General features: G+C 43.2%; 2 protein-coding genes across 2 annotated transcripts in view; one reads left to right on the top strand and one right to left on the bottom strand.

The window, feature by feature from the left end:
* Positions 1-4,444, bottom strand: part of pusl1 (pseudouridine synthase like 1) — a 74,114-nt gene extending 69,670 nt beyond the window's left edge. The window contains exons 1-2 of the mRNA XM_067970092.1: positions 4,341-4,444; positions 3,081-3,138 (exon numbers count right to left, since the gene is read on the bottom strand). Coding sequence (XP_067826193.1) covers positions 3,081-3,138; positions 4,341-4,396 — 114 coding nt within the window. The 5' untranslated portion in view covers positions 4,397-4,444. The remainder of the gene's footprint in view (positions 1-3,080; positions 3,139-4,340) is intronic.
* Positions 4,445-4,792: 348 nt separating this feature from the next.
* Positions 4,793-21,508, top strand: part of acap3a (ArfGAP with coiled-coil, ankyrin repeat and PH domains 3a) — a 305,216-nt gene continuing 288,500 nt past the window's right edge. The window contains exon 1 of the mRNA XM_067970479.1: positions 4,793-5,529. Coding sequence (XP_067826580.1) covers positions 5,441-5,529 — 89 coding nt within the window. The 5' untranslated portion in view covers positions 4,793-5,440. The remainder of the gene's footprint in view (positions 5,530-21,508) is intronic.

Raw genomic sequence — 21,508 nt, 5'->3', positions numbered from 1 at the left:
AATTATGGTAGTGCATTTATACTTAAGTCACACTTTACAGGCATCGGTAAGCAGCTAGGGTATGTCTTTTGGTGCACGTGGTTTAGTTATGCAAGTTTTACTCTAAACTTACCAAGCAGGGACGTCGCAGCATGTTTGTAAAAGGACTGTGACTGCTCATAACACTGCAGTTTTTGCACAGTATCAGCCAATTCAACCAGCATGAAATAAAAGCCTGTACATGCCTCCCTCAGTAATCATTACTTTTAATCCTTCTCTTTCACCCATACCACAGACACGCTGCACTGCTGATGACAAAACCCCAATCCAACTTTCCTGTATGAAAGAAAGGGTGTTGCTGCTGCCAGACTGCCCTGCACTTGTAACTCGAAGAAGGACCATTAAGCATTCATCCAATATCGAAATGCCACGAAAATCTTGGCAGAGTTTATGTAAGCTGCATAACTTCTGCCGTTAACTGCCCCAACCCTGCATTCTTAAGACATAGGAACCACCAAATGTGCTACAAGTTTGTAACAGACTCCAGGCTATCTGTTCATAGAATCATGGAATCACAGAACCTTACAGCTCAGAAGGAGGCCATTCGGCCCATCGTGCCTGTGCCGGCTCTTTGAAAAAGCTATCCAATTAGTCCCACTCCCCCGCTCTTTCCCCATAGCCCTGCAAATTTTTCCTTTTCAAGTGTATATATTTCCCTTTTGAAAGTTACTTTGGAATCTGCTTCCAGCACCCTTTCAGGCAGTGCATTCCAGATCATAACAACTCGCTGCGTAAAAGAAATTCTCCTCGTCTCCCCTCTGGTTCTTTTGCCAATTATCTTAAATCTGTGTCCTCTGGTTAACAAGCCACCCGCCACTGGAAACAGTTTCTCCTTATGTACTCTATTAAAACCGCTCATAATTTTGAACACCTCTATCAAATCTCCCCTTAACCTTCTCTACTCGAAGGAGAACTATCCCAGTTTCCCTAGTTTCTCCACATAACTGAAGTCCCTGATCCCTGGTATCATTCTGGTAAATCTCCTCTGCACTCCTTCCAAGGCTTTGACATCCTTCCTGAAGTGTGGTACCCAGGATTGGACACAATATTCAAGCTGAAGCCTAACTGGTGATTTATAAAAGTTTACCATAACTTCCTTGCTTTTGTACTCTATGCCTCTATTTATAAAGCCCAGGATCCAGGATGCATTCTTAACAGCCTTCTAAACTTGTCCTGCCACCTTCAACGATTTGTGTATGTGTACCCCTGGTTTAGTTTATATTACCTCTCCTCATTCTTCCTCCAAAAATGCACCACTGTTATTTTGTATATAATACTTAGACTAATACACCCTATTTTACTGGCTATTATGCTCGTGTGTGTATCTTTACCATTAAAAAGCTTACCCGTGTACACACTTCCTCTCTGCCACCTGACTTCCTGTTGCCATGTTTTTGTCAAGATTTTTTTGTCAACTTTTTTCCATTATAAATCCCCACATCCTTTTCCTTCTGCCGTTTTTTCCTCACTAACTAAAAGTTCTACTGTCCAAACTAAGGGTTTAACCAAAATTTTTAAAAATACATATTTGACAATAACACAATTAAACATATCCATTGAATTGTCTTTTATATTTTTACATCCCTAAAACAGATACTCTGAGACCACTCCTTCCAAGGCCACCCAGCACATCATTGATGAAGCCATTGAATAGGATGCGCACGTGTTACTGGTTTAGGGATTCTGTGAGAATTGCAGTGCTGCTTTTCACAGATGATAATGTGTTTTTGGTGGACTCGTCTGGGGATCTAGTGTGCTCTACCCACCATCTTGAACAGTGGGCTAACCAATGGGACATGGTATAGTTGCTTCCACATGTGTTATGGCTTTCGAGGGCCCCAAGAGGGGATCTCAAAAGTATTAATTGGAAAACTTATAAATCAACAACTGGATCAGATGTCCATATCAGTACTTGTGGGTTCAGCCTCATTCTTCGTTCGAGACAGATTGGTTCATTGACTCTTCCATCTATCCTTACACTGATCTTGAAGCTTGAGTACTTATCCTGAATAAATTGAAGATGTGACCACGTACTCCCATAGCTTCCAATTTCTTCATGAGGGTCGCATGAAGGTACTAGAAAAAAGTCTTTCGGCCCATCGTGCCTCTGTCAGCCCTTTACTAGGGCAATCCAAAACTAATCTCACTGCCCTGGTCTCGCCCCATATTTCTGTAACTTCGTCTGCTTCAAATATTTATCCACTTTTCCTCAACCACTCCCTGTGGCAAAGAATTCCAGGCTCTACCAATCCTCTGCATATCTCTTACCCCCTCTTCTCACTCTCAGTAATAATTTTAAATTGATGACCCTTTGTCACTGATATCCCAACTAGAGGATTTAGTCTAGCTTGAAAGCCTTACGGAAATCGATGAAAGCAGAATAACTGGGGTTCACCTGAGGGTTATGATACTCCACAATCTCATATAAAGCTGCAACCTGCCCTATATATTTCTCACAAAAGCCAAAACACTGCTTTACTATATACCTGTGTACCAAAACACTTTTAACTGGGTTAAAATACACCTGCATACACTAGGTTATACTCCTGTATCTTAGTCACTCGTTATATTATTTTTGGTAGGTCAGATAGGAACACAGGAACAGGAGTAGGCCATTCAGCCCCTCATGCCTGCTCCGCCATTTGATAAGATCGTGGCTGATCTGTGATCTAACTCCATATACCCGCCTTTGGCCCATATTCCTTAATACCTTTGATTGCCAAAAAGCTATCTATCTCAGATTTAAATTTAGCAATTGAGCTAGTATCAATTGCCGTTTGCGGAAGAGTGTTCCAAACTTCTACCACCCTTTGTGTGTAGAAATGTTTTCTAATCCCGTTCCTGAAAGGTCTGGCTCTAATTTTTAGATTGTGCCCCCTACTCCTAGAATCCCCAACCAGCGGAAATAGTTTCTCTCTATCCACCCAACTGTTCCCCTTAATAGCTTATAAACTTCGATCAGATAATATAGTACTTTCCGAATGCAGCGCATGAAAGCCCTGCTTGAGATGTTATGATAGTAACTCTACATTATCACTTACCTCCAAGTAATTCTGAACCCCGGGAATAGGTTGGTGTGGAGGAGTTTTCATGACTCCACTGTAAAGAGTGACATACAGTATTTGTATTAGTGATCAACTTACATAGTTTACAGAGTCTGCATTAGAACATAAACCCATTGAGAACTTGCAGCTTTCAGAGCAAATCTAGAGAAAGTCTACTGTTTGTGACAGTGTTGACCGACCGCTGCAGCGATTAAACTAGACAAAACACCCCAGAATGATGTTTCAATTCTTAAGCAAGTAGCTTTGACACTCGCATAGTTTTAGCAGGAATACACAGACCTGCCAATCAGTCGGGGTGTCGTCTTTCGGATGAGACATTAAACAAAGGCCCTCTCAGGTGGACCTAAAAGATCCCATTCGAAGAAGAGAAGTGGAGTTCTCCCAGTGTCCTGGCCAAGATTTATCCCGCAGCCAACATCACTAAAATAGATAATTTATCCCATTACTGTTTGTGGGACCTTGTGTGAAAATTGGCTGCAATGTTTCTCTGCAACAGTGACTACACTTCAAAAATACTTAATTGGTTGTGAAGCATCTTAGGATCTCCTGAGGTTGTAAAAGGCGCTATATAAATGCAAGTTCTTTCTTTATAGTCTATATCTGCATCACGGCATTTGTTCATCTCTGCAACAAAACCATGAACATATAGTAAGTAGAAGTAGCACAGTGGACCTGCAGCTCACTCTCACACTGCCTGTTTCCCATCACTCACCCATATCATTTACACTTGTAACTGTCCTTTTCCTGCCTCTCTTGGTTGGAGAACAAACAGTAATGGGGTAAATTATCACAGTGGAACAAGTTTTCTGATCATAGACTGAGATCCATACAATCAAATGGAAATGTATTAATTTGTCTCCCCTTCCAAAGCCACTCACTTATGATAAGGTCAGAAGCCTTCTGGCATCTCACGCAAGTGGCAATTTTTCATGTGTGTGTGTGTGTCAGGCAGGCTATTCACCGAGGGCCTGAGCCTGTCCTCACCCGAGGTCCACAGTCCAACAGGAGTCATTGGATCACCATCAGGGGTGGTCGGCTGACTGGTCGAGTCTCCCCTCCTTAGTGCAGAGACACTGGGGCCAATTGTTGCCTGCACTGAGAGCAGCTAACAACATAGAGCGGGGATCAATCGGGGCCCTTCCCAGTCTGTGTGACCGGGCACGGCAGCTCATTTATATTTCGGAACGCAGCAATTACTGAAAAGGGGCCAGTGTGAAGGCGGGACATTCCACCCACCTGTACTTAGTGCCGCAGTACTGGAAATACATTAAATATCGCGCCATCATCGCCATTGGCCGCACCGCCTGACGCTGCGCTCCCGGCCAAACCCGTCTCCTCCCTCCCCGAGAGCGACAGTCGGCTCCCAGGACCCCAAAGCAAAACAATAAAAGCCTGAGAGAAAAATATATCTCTACGTTAGACTTACTGAAAGTAGCACCGTTTGAATTAAGTATACCATTCATAGTTTATCCTACCTTATAGCTAACTCTGCCGTTTCCTAGTGCTGCGGTTCTTTGAGAAGTGGGGGAAAATTTACACAGGCACTTTATAAACAGCCTTGATTTTCCACCCGACTGGCGGGAGATAGGGCGTATTCAGGGTCCTTTAGCAGCGGCGACGTGCATCTGATGTCGTCATGTCGTTTGCGCCAATGCGAAGCGTCGCTGGGAAGGTTGCCGGGAGGCGGCGCGCGACCGTCGGACGGCGATTGAAAGGCGGCGGCGGCGGCTCTTGATTCTTTGGGCTTCTTAATATTTGGGGTCATTCAGACTCAATGCTGAATGGAGCGGGCGGGGTTCGCTCTCAGGAGCGAGGAACAGTTAAAGTTGAAATGTGTTTACCTCACTCCCAGTGACCGAGGCGGGGCGGGCACACAACAAACACTGGCGCACCCGCACCGTTTATGCACAGAGATCCATCCGCTGCTTTATTTCCCTTTACTTATCTATCCCTCTACACTTGTCGCTCCTCGGGCTCCCCCGTCTCCCTTTTTTTTTCTGATCGGGGAAACTTTTTTTTAAAAAAAATTGAATGTCAAATGAGTTCCAGGACAGCGACCGTCGCCTGCGCCTTTATCAAAGATGGCCGCCCCCTTACTCGTCACAGCACAACCCGGCTGCGGGGCGTTAACTCTCCGTCTGATTGACAGCTCCCAGAGGCGTGGGTTTGGCTCGCGGATACTCTGTATCCGAGGAAAAGAGACAGAGGGAGCGAGAGAATGGCTCTGAGAGTCTGGGATTCAATTCACACTACTCCTACCATTTTGGACTAAATCAAAGCACGGTCGCAGGCAATCCGCACGTTTATTCTCCCAAATCGGGCGATGAGCAGGCTAAATGAAGGGTGAATGCCAAAGTAGAGAGAAAACAATAATCAAAATGACAGTGGATTTTGAAGAGTGTGTGAAAGATTCCCCTCGGTTCAGGTAAGGGGTGTGCAATCCTTGGACATGGATTATATTTTGGGGCTGGATTCATTGATTCTGAGAGTAGAAGATCACAATGTACTGTATCTTTTTTAGATTTAAGAAGAAATTTAGAATCAACAACGTCCAAACCTGGCAGACCCGGTATTAGATTCTTTTTGTGGTGTTTCAAAGATAGTCATAAATATACTGCGTGAATATCAGACTTAAAACGATTGTGGTTCCATTGCATTCCTGCTCAATTGAGAATCTGAGCGTTCAATAATGTCTGTTACCGTTTTGTATTTCAGACATTTAATTTTATACAGTTTTGTGAGTGGAACTAGAACAGTGCTGATGTAACTACACAATATTGCACAATTATTTTGTGACAATAGTTTTCTTGCAGAAGTAGGGATGTTGGTAATGATACGAACGAGTGGTATGGCGGGACTAAGCTTGATCTGGGATGGGATCCAAACAGGCTACTACGATGGGATGCCAAAAATACAAGAGAGATTTTCATTTAACCATTTTAAATCGTCCTTTCAAAATAGGACAACGCGGCGTGCGGGCAGTTTATTGTGAACCGTTGTAAAGATTCACCGTGAAATTTTCTGTATTTCAGGAGTAATTAATCTGTCCAAAATGTTAAATAATAGCGAGCCGCCACCGTTCCTCTTTTGTTAAATTATGATGCACGGGTTGCTGGTGTCGAAGGACATACAGCTTAATAATGACCGAGGGAGCAGTGTGGCAATAAATACTATCAGTAATGAGTCGCGCTGTAATTGGAGTTGTGGCATTACTGCTGTCAGTGACATGCAGTGTAATAACTGCAAAAAGGGGAGACGCGCCATTTCTCGTTTTATTAAATTCCCAGCTGCACATCATTTCCACCGATTGCAGTTCCATTGAATTTATTTGTTGTGATCAAATTGCTGCTCATTTGTCAATTAATTATCAGCAAAGTGAATTTGACTCGATGACGAAAAATTGTAGCGATCTTGAATGGGCGGAGATCCAATAGCGGGAAAGGGGTAAGAAAAGGTCATTAATTCTGTGCCGAAAGAACTGCCAGATGAGGATAAAAGCAGCTGTGGAATAATGGGCACCATTGCTGTGATCAGCGCTTGATATCTGTTCTATGGATCAAGATGCCTTTAGTTACTGTATTTTGTTTAAATCTTGGAAATGCTTCTAAGGTTGAAGTTTTTTTTTATCATTGTGTTGTAACCAAAGAATAATTCCATTCTTACAGGTTACATTGGTAGTATGCAAGATGCAGTGTACGCAGCAGTGAGCCTTACTAAGAGTCATGCTGATGTCCCTGGAGATTGATCTAGGGAGTGGTAGTAGTGTTGGGTTCACTGCTAGATACAGGGGTTATTGCAGTTATGTGGACAGAATGAGCCACACATCACATGTGACAATGAACGATGGCATTACCAGACAAGAAACATCATCAAGTGTGATGTACACAAACACTGCCCTAGAGCTTTCCACACTCCTGGCAAAGGGCGATTATATCCCTTCGAAACTGCTTTCCCTCCAACTTGCTGCCCAGACTGCTGCCTCACATCCGCACTGATGGGGAGAAAGTTCGCCACCATCTTCTCAAGGGCAACTAGAGATGGGCAATAAATGCTGCCCTTGCCAGCGATGCCCATATCCTGAGAATGGATTATTTTTTAAAAAGGGTATAGTTGCCTACATGTTAGATTTTCTTCCTAGTAGTACATAGTGAAGCAAATTTTTGATCCAAGGGTCAGTTTGAGAACCAGGCCGTTTTGTAGTCTTCACTGCTTGCCCAGTGATTGTCAGGAATCAACGTGGAGGCCTCAAGACCAAGTGGACCAGGGTCACTCACTGACCATGTGGTAGGGGGCCACAATATTGAGCAGTCTCCTGTTCGACTACCACACTGATTCTCATGAGGGAAAAGGAGGAAAAGTCACAATACAAATATATGACAGTGCGATTTAGCAGAGTACAGATGACTCCGGTTTCTAGGTTCTGCATTGCTGCCACTGCCTGGTAAGAAAAGGGAATGGAAATGAAGACAAAAGGGATTTTTGAAGGAAACCTGGTGAGTCTCAGAGTGCCATCTTTGCTCTCGGCAACATCCATAAGTAGAGAGGATCCCTGTGTCTGCTGATAGCAATCAGTGCTGTTGCTCTCCTAGCCAACATTTTTTTATTCGTTCATGGGATGTGGGCGTCGCTGGCAAGGCCTGCATTTATTACCCATCCCTAATTGACCTTGAGAAGGTGATGGTGAGTCCTGAATGAGTCAAAACTTCCTACAGCTTAATTTTTAGCAGAAGTGGAACAAACCTGTTTGTCTCATCAGCATGTGATTCCATTAACCTCCCTGGCTCTTCACTCAGGCTGAGCCTGACACTGCACATCACCAGCATACTCTTGTCCCTGGGAGAGGTTTACTACACGTATCTGGTCCATTGCCAAGAGTGCATTCTTCCGCCTCTGGATCACTGCCCATTTATGCCCCTCTCTCAACCCTCTGCTGTTTGAGCTCTCATCCACTCCTTCATCACCCCATGGATCAATATTTCAGAAGCTCTCCTTGCAAGACTTCCTGCTTCAACCCTTCACCAGCTTCATGTAATCTAACCTAGAACTCCAGGATCTGAGTCCTCGCCCTACAAATTCCCACATCATCTACATCGTTGACCAGCCCCATTGGCTCCTGCTCCCCCAGCATCTCTACATATCGATGTAATGTATTTAAAATTTTACATCTGCATGCACTTCCTGTCAACTTTTTCCATTAAGTTCCTATATCCACATTTCTAATGCAAACTGCCCAGTAAACTTGTCATTGCAGTAATTAAACCCTCTCCCCAGCAGAAGAGCTGCAGCATCACCATGGATGGATGTAATTACAATGTGACAAGTTTACATAGGCAGTTTCCATTATAAATAAGGACATAGGAATTTATTCTGGAAATATAAAAATAAGAGCAGAATGTATGGCTTTAAGATGGGGGTCTGAATTAAGACTGTGTGCCTTGGTCCAATTGTCTCCTTCCCTCTAACTCTGCTTTATCTGAAGACTATTTTTGATCTGGACTCTCCATGTGCAATGCCACCGGAAATCGACTGGTATAAATGGATTGGAAATAGGCACAAGAAGAATGTTATCAAAGTCTGCGGATGATGCTAAATTGGTGGATATGGCAAACAGTGAGCAGGAGATTCAGGAGGATGTAGAGAGGTCAGCGGAGTGGGCAGATAGGTGACAGATGCAGCTCAGTGTAGAGAAATGTAAGTAGTACATTTTGAGAAAGAACAGTGAATGGAATAATGAGATAAAACCCAATTGTAAGATTCTTAAAAGTGGAGGAACAGAGAGATCTAGGGGTACCTATAGATAGGCCTTTAATGGTGGAATTGCAGTAGAAAAAGGCATAAAAAGCAAATGGAATTCTGGGTTCTGTACATAGGGGTATTGAATATAAATACAAGGAAGTGATGTTGGATTTGTACAAGACAATGGTTAGGCCACAGTTGGAGTATTGCATATGGTTCTGGGCACCCAGGTATAGGAAGGATACTAGAGCTATAGAAAGGGTACAGTGAAGATTTGGTAACATACTGGAATGAGAGGTTGTGGTTATGAAGACAGGCTCAAAATTGGGTAGCTTTCAGTGGAACAGAGAAGATTAAGGGGGGAATCTAATAAAGGTTTTCAAAATTCTTAAAGACTGTTCCACTCGCTGGCAAAGAAGTAACGAGGAGGTGTTGTTTGAGGAATATTACCAGGAAAACCAATGGGGAAGTTGGAAGATTTCTTTCATTAGAGAATTAGGTTATTGGATAATGGAATTCTTTACCACAAGCGGCTAATGAGTCAAAGACTATGACATCATTTAAAAGGGAATTTGAAAAATAATGAAAAAAAATAAGGGGAATGAGATTAGAGTAGACAGCTCCAGTTTTTTATTTGTTCTTGGAATGTGGGAGTGCTGGCAAAACTGCATTTAGTGCCCATCCCTAGTTGCTCTGAGGAAGTAGTGTTGGGCCTTTTGTTTGAAACAATTGCTTTGTTGTCAGCCTTGTCTCTGAGTCAGAAGGTTGTGGGTTCAAGACCCACTCCAGGACTTGGGCACATAATCTAGGCTGATACTTCAGTGTGGTACTGAGGGAGTGCTGCACTGTCTACCTGACCCCTTGTAAAGCACTCCGAGACATTCTTTTACATAAGGACCATTATATGAATGTAAGTTGATATTGATGTACTGAATGATGATTTTGAATAATGTTTAATGCAACTTGTGAGAAAAATACCTCATCTCACCCGAGCTGATCCTGTAAACGTCTATTTATACAAATCCTGGATCCTCCCTCCCTGATATATTTGGAGTCTTGTACTATTTCAACACCTGATGGTGAGAATGTGGAACTTGCTACCACAAGGAGTAGTCGAGGCGAGTAGCATAGATGCATTGAAGGGGAAGCTAGATAAACACACGAGGGAGAAAGGAATAGAAGGATATGCTGATAGGGTTAGATAAAGTACAGTGGGAGAAGTCTCGTGTGGAGCGTAGACCAGTTGGGCCAAATGGCCTGTTTCTGTGCTGTAAGTTCTATGTAATTCTGATGTAATTTTAGAATCTCCGAGCTTGCTTGGGTTGATGTGTATGATCACATGCGGCTTTTATTAATGGGAATCCCTGGAGGGACAGGGAATGAATTTTAGTGGAAAAATGTCAGTTGTCAACCCCTTCCCCATTGTATTTCATTTCCTGAAGGATATGCAGGCACACTGTCTCTAATGGGCCCTGTATATATCTCAGGTCAAGGAGCTTCCCTCCACTCTGGAAGCCCATCCTCCCATAGAATAATGGGAAGAAAACAGAAGGAACAACGGAATGCTGCAACCATGCCGATGTTAAACTAGTTAAAGATGATAACTAAATACAGAACATTCCTACGTTCGAGTACTGTTTTATCTACCCAGTCATATGTTGCCGCGTCCTAACGTAGGCATGATGTGTCTGTCATGAGTTTTCAGTCTTCTGACAAGTTACCCAGGCCAACTGTTTATAGTGTGGCATGAAAGGAAGGTTTGTATGTATGTTTGTGATAGCACATCTGTATTTGAGATTGATAATATTTGTAAGATCCCGCCCACGTGGATGAAATTTATTTGAATAGTAGAAGTAAAATTTGTTTGAACGTAAGAATCTTCAATTTACGTTCAAAGTAAAACGTTGATGGTTTCCACCTCGATTAAGTGGAAAGTGACAGAATTCACGTTCTATTCAATAATATCCTTAGGCTTCTGGCACTTAAAAAATGTTTTGTCATCGATTTGTACTTTTATGTAATCTGGATGCATCAGCCAAGCAGGTCCAAAAAGGCAGCCCTTATAACATGAGTAGCTTAGCAACAGTGAAGAAACCAGTTTAGTAACCAGTCTCAAAGCAGAAATTATGCAAAATTACACTTTGATTAATTTTTGCAAAGTGTTACAGTATCTTTAGCCCTCCCCACTACTTAGTTGCAAATATAGCAAGGCTAAAGTTGATGCAGTGTTAAAGGAGTATTATTGTCTGGTACAGTCTTCTCTAAGATAACTTGATCACTTACAAAATGCTTTTTAAAGTTGAATTAAAAAATAATATGTGGAATTGCAACACATGCATTGATCTCCAACATGGTGGCCATTGAGAGGAATCTGACAGATAAAATTCCTCGAACTGCCTGCTCTGACACAGCCCCTCTGTGCTACCTCCACCCTTCAATATAGCATGTGTCACCCAAAACTGATTAGAAAATGGATCTCTTTGTAGAATTTTGCTGTAAAGCTTATTGAGAAAATGTTTCTATGGAGTGAGTTGCTATATTTCTGTAATAACTGCAGTGTTGTCACTAGGCTTATTGGTACCAATACACTGTAGAAGTTAAAATGCCTATAAGTTTCTCGTGTGATATTCTCAATTCATCACCTCAAATTGTTCCCAAGAGCTTCAGCCGAGTGTTAATATAGCTCAAATTTTCCAATCAAATTTGAAGTTTAGAAGGATATATGGGTATATTTTCTTTTATTTGCTAACGTTAATAAAAAAGTTAGTGGAAGCATCAAATGGGAAAAGTCGTTTCATACTGGTGCCAACTTTTCCACTCAAATTCGTGACCACACAATAGTTTCCATAGTTCAATTCCAACACTGTTAAAGATAAGCTATTCCCAATTATCTTTTGTTTACAAAATAAAGATAATGCATTATGGGCACTTAGTATGGGATTACGTATTAGGAAGGAGATGTGATTGCCCCATATGTGTCCAAAGCAGTCGCATGTTTTTGGATGCATTGGCTGCGATTTACACAGCTTAGAGCAGAGCAGAAATAGACGGGAAAAAGATTCACACTTGCTGTGTAGACAGGCCTGTCTCCCTGACACACAATAGTAGATAGCTTTATGGCAACCAAAGGTATTAAGGGATATGGGCCAAAGGCAGGTATATGGAGTTAGATCACAGATCAGCCATGATCTTATCAAATGGCGGAGCAGGCACGAGGGGCTGAATGGCCTGTTCCTATGTTCCTAATCCTGCCTCGGTGACACACCAATTATGAGGACACTACAAGGCCCTTTTGATGCTTCACTCTTCCACATCCACTCCATTTTTAAGAATGTTATTTTACGAAGGAGCTCTTATGCTTACCTTTAATAGTGTTGGAATTGAACTATGGGTCAAAGCTGCATTGTTTGGGCAGACTGCCTCTTGATAATTGCCAGTGTGCAATCATTCTGTGGAGTCAGAACATAATCAATGCACAGGAGGACCTGCAAATTACTCCCAAAGCTGCCCGATTGTGAGTGGAATCAGGGGAATGCTGTGATTTCAGTACCAGGGATAACAGAAGTCTTGTTAAAGGAATACACCAGGCCTTGGACAAGCCTATACACCTTCAGTATTGTTTGAAAAACTGTGCCCTGTGTGGAATTATGTAAATATTAAAAAAAAAAAATCATGAGATCACTGATCTCCTGATCAGCATCACCATCTGTGGCATATTCAGAACCTTGGCACTGAAACAAGGCACATCTTCCCCTGGCCTCACTGCTTTCACTGCAGCAAGTGAAGATGTACCATAGTTCAGTTGCTATCCTTAGAAATCCAGTGATGATAAGTCCAATCAGGAGGCCATGGTTGGTACGTTTTTACCAACTTGACATTGGCAAAATGGGCACAACATAGGGCGCATTTTCGGGTCTAAGTTCCGCGTTGTGCCCACAGAGGAAACTCCAGGTCGCTGTACTTATTCAATTGTTTGGCTTCCAAATGGAGTCCAATGTTCCTTGGATTCTTCAGGATCAAAAATGTACAAAACCATTGCCTTGATGTACTCTTTTACTGTGATAATTGAACTTAATATAATAAATATCAGCTGTTCTTTTTCGTCGTGATAATTAGAAAACATAATAACAATAAATAATCTGGAAAAGCAATAGTGAATCAGACCAAAAGGCCGTTTATATGGTTTAAAAAAAAACTTTTCCTGCAAAATCTAACAATTTAGGTGGCTGCAGAGATAGTGGATGCATTGGTTATGATTTTTCAAAATTCTCTAGATTCTAGAACGGTCCCAGTGGGTTGGAAGGTAGCAAATGTAACCCCGCTATTCAAGAAAGGGGGGAGAAAGAAAACAGGGAACTACAGGCCAGTTAGCCTGACATCAGTCGTCGGGAAAATTCATTATTAAGGAAGTGGCAACAGGGCACTTTGCCTAATCATATTATGATTAGGCAGAGTCAACATGGTTTTATGAAAGGGAAATTGTGTTGGACAAATTTATTAGAGTTTTTTGAGGATTTAACTAGCAGGGGAACCAGTGAATCTAATATATTTGGGTTTTCAAAAAGCATTCGATAAGGTACCACATAAAAGATTGTTACACAAGATAAAGACTCATGGAGTTGGGGTAATATATTAGCATGGATAGAGGATTGGTTAACGGATGGAAAACAGACAGTAGGGATAAACGGATCATTTTTACGTTGGCAGGCTGTAACTAGTGGAGTGCCACAAGGATCAGCTCTTGGGCCTCAGCTATTTACAATCTATATTAATGACTTAGATGAAGGGACCGAATGTAATGTATCCAAGTTTGCTGACGATACAAAGCTAGGTGGGAAAGTAAGCTGTGAGGAGGGCACAAAGAGTCTGCAAAGGGATAAAGGCAGATTAAGTGAGTAGGCAAGAGGTGACAGATGGAGTATAATGTGAGGAAATGTGAAGCTTTTCACTTTGGTAGGAAGAATAGAAAACAGAATATTTTTAGATGGTGAGAAACTATTAAATGTTGGTGTTCAGAGAGACTTGGGTGTCCTTGTAGAAACACAAAAAGTTAGCTTGCAGGTACAGCATGCAATTAGGAAAGCAAATGACATGTTGGCCTTTACTGCAAGGGGGTTGGAGTACAAGTGTAAGGAAGTCTTACTACAATTGTACAGGACTTTGGTGAGACCTCACCGGCAATACTGTGTACAGTTTTGGTCTCCTTATCTAAGGGAGGATATACTGGCCTTCGAGGCAGTGCAACGAAGGTTCACTAGTTTGATTCCTGGGATGAGAAGGTTGTCCTATGAGGAGAGATTGTGTAGAATGGGCCTTTACTCTCTGGAGTTTAGAAGAATGAGAGGTGATCTCATTGAAACATACAAGATTCTGAGGGGGCTTGACAGGGTAGATGCTGAGAGGTTGTTTTCTTTGGCTGGAGAGTCTAGAACCAGGGGGCGTAGTCTCAGAATAAGGGGACGGCCATTTAAGACTCAGATGAGGAGGAATTTCTTCTCTCAGACGGTTGTGAATCTTTGGAATTCTTTACCTCAGAGGGCTGTGGATGCTCAGTCATTGAGTACATTCAAGACTGAGATGGATAGATTTTTGTACTCTAGGGGAATCAAAGGATATGGGGATCGGGCTGGAAAGTGGAGTTGAGATTGAAGATCAGTCATGATCTTCTTGAATGGCGGAGCAGGCTCGTGGGGCCGCATGGCCTACTCCTGCTCCTCTTTCTTATGTATGCAATGGAGTCAGACAATACTGTGGGTGCAATTTTCTCACATTGAGTGTGACCAATAGAAAATTGCACCTGTAAAATTATTGAATATGTATAAAGATTGTCAAAATCTTATGCTTTGACTGTTCTACAATGAAGTCTGTTACAAAGCATATTCATGCTTTCAAAGATTTAGTGCTAATCAGATGTACATCTCTGAGTTTGCTCCCTGAAGCTTTAGCCCCTTTTGCAGGGCATTAGTCTAATTCACCCGACCGCCCAGCCATGGTTGCACCCTTCCAGTAACCTGATTTAAGCTTGCCAATGACCATCTGTGTTTGTGAATGTTTTCACAAGCAGTGGCGATCTCTCTGAATTTGCTAATCAGTCTCTTTGCATTAAAGTGTGGAGATGAATGACACTAGGCTGCCCTTTGAGGAGCTGTTTAATGTATAAAGTGTAGTTTAGTGTGTATTTGTTGAAGACCTGAAGCCATCACCAGCCATTTTTCATAGACATGTGATCTCTGGAATTAACAACGGGTGATAGCATCCAAGTGAGGTCACTTGCGACAAAGGTCATCACTGCGTGTGCATCGCAGCCAACATGTTGATACGATGCTCCTGCTCCTGTTCACTATCTGATAGCAATAATACTGCCTTGTGTGATGTCAGATGAGAACAGCATTGGGCTCAATTGTAAAAGCCCTTCTGATCAAAGGGTCTGCTGAAACTCAGACCCAGGTTTTACGATGGTAATGCTGCAGTTCTTGCAGAATGAATTACCATCTGTACCTCATTGGCTGTAAAGAGCTTTGGGACATCCTGAGGAAGAAAAGGAAAAGATTTTCATGAAAGGCACTATATAAATGCAAATTTAAAAAAAATTTTTTTTTATTCGTTCACGGGATGAGGGCGTCGCTGGCAAGGCCGGCATTTATTGCCCATCCCTAATTGCCCTCGAGAAGGTGGTGGTGAGCCGCCTTCTTGAACCGCTGCAGTCCGTGTTGTGACGGTTCTCCCACAGTGCTGTTAGGAAGGGAGTTCCAGGATTTTGACCCAGCGACAATGAAGGAACAGCGATATATTTCCAAGTCGGGTTGGTGTGTGACTTGGAGGGAACGTGCAGGTGGTGTTGTTCCCATGCGCCTGCTGCTCTTGTCCTTCTAGGTGGTAGAGGTCGCGGGTTTGGGAGGTGCTGTCGAAGAAGCCTTGGCGAATTGCTGCAGTGCATCCTGTGGATGGTGCACACTGCAGCCACAGTGCGCCGGTGGTGAAGGGAGTGAATGTTTAGGGTGGTGGATGGGGTGCCAATCAAGCGGGCTGCTTTATTTTGGATGGTGTCGAGCTTCTTGAGTGTTGTTGGAGCTGCACTCATCCAGGCAAATGGAGAGTATTTCATCACACTCCTGACTTGTGCCTTGTAGATGGTGGAAAGGCTTTGGGGAATACCCAGCCTCTGACCTGCTCTCGTAGCCACAGTATTTATATGGCTGGTCCAGTTAAGTTTCTGGTCAATGGTGACCCCCAGGATGTTGATGGTGGGGGATTCGGCGATGGTAATGCCGTTGAATGTCAAGGGGAGGTGGTTAGACTCTCTCTTGTTGGAGATGGTCATTGCCTGGCACTTATCTGGCGCGAATGTTACTTGCCACTTATGAGCCCAAGCCTGGATGTTGTCCAGGTCTTGCTGCATGCAGGCTCGGACTGCTTCATTATCTGAGGGGTTGCGAATGGAACTGAAAACTGTGCAGTCATCAGCGAACATCCCCATTTCTGACCTTATGATGGAGGGAAGGTCATTGATGAAGCAGCTGAAGATGGTTGGGCCTAGGACACTGCCCTGAGGAACTCCTGCAGCAATGCCATGGGGCTGAGATGATTGGCCTGCAACAACCACTACCATCTTCCTTTGTGCTAGGTATGACTCCAGCCACTGGAGAGTTTTCCCCTTGATTCCCATTGACTTCAATTTTACTAGGGCTCCTTGGTGCCACACTCGGTCAAATGCTGCCTTGATGTCAAGGGCAGTCACTCTCACCTCACCTCTGGAATTCAGCTCTTTTGTCCATGTTTGGACCAAGGCTGTAATGAGGTCTGGAGCTGAGTAGTCCTGGCGGAACCCAAACTGAGCATCGGTGAGCAGGTTATTGGTGAGTAAGTGCCGCTTGATAGCACTGTCGACGACACCTTCCATCACTTTGCTGATGATTGAGAGTAGACTGATGGGGCGGTAATTGGCCGGATTGGATTTGTCCTGCTTTTTGTGGACAGGACATACCTGGGCAATTTTCCACATTGTCGGGTAGATGCCAGTGTTGTAGCTGTACTGGAACAGCTTGGCTAGAGGCGCAGCTAGTTCTGGAGCACAAGTCTTCAGCACGACAGCTGGGATGTTGTCGGGGCCCATAGCCTTTGCTGTATCCAGTGCACTCAGCCGTTTCTTGATATCACGTGGAGTGAATCGAATTGGCCGAAGGCTGGCTTCCGTGATGGTGGGGATATCGGGAGGAGGCTGAGATGGATCATCTACTCTGCACTTCTGGCTGAAGATGGTTGCAAATGCTTCAGCCTTGTCTTTTGCACTCACGTGCTGGACTCCGCCATCATTGAGAATGGGGATGCTTGCAGAGCCTCCTCCTCCCGTTAGTTGTTTAATTGTCCACCACCATTCACGACTGGATGTGGCAGGACTGCAGAGCTTTGATCTGATCCGTTGGTTGTGGAATCGCTTAGCTCTGTCTATAGCATGTTGCTTCCGCTGTTTAGCATGCATGTAGTCCTGAGTTGTAGCTTCACCAGGTTGGCACCTCATTTTTAGGTACGCCTGGTGCTGCTCCTGGCATGCTCTTCTACACTCCTCATTGAACCAGGGTTCCTTTTCTTCTTTTTCCTTTTTCCTTTTTTTTTCTTTTCCTTCCTTCTTTCTTTCCTTCCAAAAATCTAGGCCTCAGTGTCCAGTCTCACACATGAAAAATGGCCCATGGATGAGCTACTAGTACCCATGGAACTGTAGCCTAGCATGAGCCAGCACCTTCAGCAGAGAAGAGGGGGAAATCTGGAAGAAGAAGTAATTAAAATAAACATCACATTCATTTACCTCCCACTAGGGAACAGGAAGGTACCATATCTTTCAACAGGAAAAGTGTTTCATACAAAATGGACTCTAAGTATTACCAGATACCACTCTGAATTGTTTTTAGGGGAGAGTAGTTCCTCTACCATGTCATTTTTTTGCCTTCCTCTTTCTTGCAGTAAGCACCATCTATATTTCAGAATATTACTGTGTGACTAACAACAGGTATCTGCTATTCCAAAGTCACCTGTTAGAAGGTGTGCAAGAATTCAGTTTGGGTGATTCTCCCCTTAACCTGTACTCCATCACTGTGGAAAGTGCACTCAGAAAGACAATACAGAATATTTCTTCCTCGAACACTGAAAACTAAAAACAATATTCCTAATAACACAAAGAAAGAAATAATATGCCTTTGCCTTCATTGTTGTTATTTCGGCAAACATGACAGTCAAATTGTGCACAGCAAGCTCCCACAAACAGCAATCAGAGAAATGACCAGATAGTCTGTTTTAGTGATGTTGGTTGAGGAATAAATGTCGGCCAGGACACCAGGAGAACTCCCAAGCTCTTCGCATAGTGCCATGGAATCTTTTACGTTCACCTGAAGGTTAATACCTCATCCAAAAGACGACACCTCCAATGATGCAGCACTGAAATATCAGCCTAAATTATGTGCTCAAGTCTCTGGAGTGAGGCTTGAATTCCTGACTCGGGAGTGAGAGTGCTACCACTGAGCCAAGGCCAACATAGGATCTGAGATTGCATCCCTTAACCAACAACTAATGTGCTGCTCTCTACCTATTCCCCTCCCACTCTCATGGAATATCCCACCTTCCTCCTGATGGACTCAGAAGAACTGATGAACTGGGAGCATGCTCTTTTGAGATATCCCTGGTATCCCTTGAGACTCGACTAAGGAAATCAAAAACATGTATCTCAAAATCAAATAAAGTTGCCAATCATAAATGTAATTGAAGACATGGAGAATGTCTGCAGTTCCAGCGACTACTCACTTGAGTATCAACAGTGTCCATCTGATAGATGTCAGATCTAAATCCATTTGTCACCTGACTGAAAATTCCTTTTGACTTAATGGACCATTTATACAGCAAGGTAAGCTATGGTGCCAATGCATCAACTCTTTATGGATTTTGAAAACAAAAGTGTATTTGGATGGGCCCTTTCGATTGTATATGAAAGCCGTGGATTTTGAGATAAATATTGACTGTGGCAGCAATCAGAATTTAAAGTAACTGCTGGTTTCCTACAGTAGATTTTAAAAATACTTACTCATGATCTGACATGTGACCAAAACTCCATATTTGTCAAAGTGTATCTGACAAGGGTTGAAAAATGGACAGGATCAGTGTATGTCATGAAAAAGCATGCCACTATGAAGAAGTCTGTGGAACAGATCGTTACATCTCATCTTCCCTGTAGAAAGATGAGGCACAGTGGCATTGAAAGTGTGTGTGTAGGTACAGCTGAAGTCCGTTTGCAAATAAACGAGAAAGGGAGTGTCAAATACTTTTTCATAGGAAACGCCTCTTTGAGTGCCTTTTCCTTTTTTGAGTTTTTGAGGAGAGTTATTCAGACTGGATTATAGCCAGCCTGGTGTTTAACACATGCTGAAACATTTGATATGCTTAGTTAAGGATGGGATGATGCATAGATTAACACGCTGTTCCTGTTCACTGTTTTAACAATAGTCCCCAGCTTGTTATTTGATGATTTCCATGGTCGCATTGCTGTGTTTATGCTGCATTCTGCCCTGTCTCAACTGCAGCCGTTCCTGAAAGTCAGAATCAGCGCCTCCACATGAGAGGCCAGCAGGCTCAGACTCTGCTGTTTACAGCTGGCTCTCCTCGAGAGCTTTCTTTTGGGTTTATGCAGATAATTTAAGCCTTATGATTTATTACAATATTCACATTATATTTGATTCCTCACAGGTAACAGAAGATCTGAAATTACTGTTGACCATATTAGCTGAATGTGTTCGTATGACAGTCCTCTGTCCACCATTTTTACTGAGGCACTGGGTTGATTTCCAGACTGGATAGGGCTGCCAGGTGGGCCAAGGTTGCCCAAATGGACAGGAGTATGGGAAGTAATGCATGCCAGCAGCATTTAAAGGGCTGGTGCACTAGAATTAAAGGTATGCGGCCACTTAAAGACAAGTGGCCACATGTAGTCACAAAATTATTTTTCAGCATTTTCAAGAGCTGTACAGAGCAGAAGAGTGACAAGCAAAAAACATTGTTGGCCGAACAAATATGGGGCTGTAACGCAATATGCTCCCAGACCTGTCCAGGCATCTGAAGCACTGTTTCAAGATGTCTGGAAAATAATGAGCATGTACTGCATGTATCTTCACTTGATTGATGTTCGTGGCTGTTGCCAGAATGTCATGAGCCATGGCTGAAAACGTTAGCCCATCGATCCAATCTGAAACCTGCTTCAAATAACTCGGCCCAGGGGAATGTCTAAACTAAAGGAGTTCTGACTGCTGCCTGGGAAGGTGGCATTCACTGCATGGCCCAGTGTTGCTGGCCACTGACCACCTGCTTATAGATTGGGCGGAAGCACTTGTGATTCATGAAGGCCATGGCATTGAGTGTAAGGACCTGAATGGTCACAAGTAACATCAGTAACTCCCTGCACTTTGGGAAATGCTGCAATGCAGAAAAATTGCAGTGTCCTCTCATTCAGCTGTCAGTTTTCCATGGGGCACAATGCATCAGTGACCTGCTTGATGCATCTGTGCGCAGCAGATTGACTGTCGCTGCTGATGTCCCTATGGTAGCTTGGAATAAGTCTGAGGCATAGAAGGTCAAGGCGCTGGTGGCCTTCACGGTCCCTGTGGTGAAGGTTGCAAGTCAGACTTCAGCAGACACCAGAACTGATTGCTACTTCCCTAGTGAAATGGAGCCTGTAAAAGCCATTTTTCTCAGCCCTTCCCAGGTAGCTGTGCCTGGCTCTGTATGCGCGGCTGTGCAGTTTAAGATGGGTACATATAGTCCTCCTCCCTTGCATCCTTCCTTTCATCCTCTTCTTTCTCCTCCAAATAAAAACACAAAAAGAGAGAAATACCCAAAAGAATTTCTATATCCAGATTATTAATTGTAACAATCAAAGAGCTGTCAAAAATCCAGCACAACAAAAATAACAATACAGCAAAATACTCCAATAATCACACATCTAGCTCTCAAAGTAAAATTCTACAATAAATAACACTGCTGATAACCCTTTCAGGGCATGACCCATTTTATATTGGTCCGCTGAATGCATAGTGCATTCCCATGGGAAACTGGGGAATTGCACTAAACTCATTAGCTTGCTATTACCGGTGATTAGGACTTTTAAATGAAAGTCTTGCACATCTTGTGTATGAGCAATGCGGTAAGCAGGAGGAGATGGGCAAAAGGGATTCTCCACCTGATGTTTCGACTCCACTTTCACGTTCCATGCTAGTGGGACTGATCCCGCCAACCACAAAATATACGCTAAGATTCTTGTATTTCTGTTTGCACACAACTGGAATTCAGATGAACTGTCTTATGGCAATTACATTTTACCAAATTGACTTTTAAGCTGAATAGACTCAAATGAAGATTTCTATGGGGCTCTTCCCCTATTTATATGCCTGGATACGAAGAATTTTTAATCTACTGATCAGCATTAATACATTTAAAAAAAATTCATTCATGGGATGTGGGCGTCGCTGACAAGGCCAGCATTTATTGCCCATCCCTAATTGCCCTTAAGAAGGTGGTGGTGAGCCGCCTTGAACCGCTGCAGTCCGTGTGGTGAAGGTTCTCCCACAGTGCTGTTAGGTAGGGAGTTCCAGGATTTTGACCCAGCGACGATGACGGAACGGCGATATATTTCC

Source organism: Heptranchias perlo, chromosome 32 (genome assembly GCF_035084215.1).
Source record: "Heptranchias perlo isolate sHepPer1 chromosome 32, sHepPer1.hap1, whole genome shotgun sequence".
In the NCBI taxonomy this organism is placed as follows: Eukaryota; Metazoa; Chordata; class Chondrichthyes; order Hexanchiformes; family Hexanchidae; genus Heptranchias; species Heptranchias perlo.
This window is presented reverse-complemented; position numbering and strand designations above follow the sequence as displayed.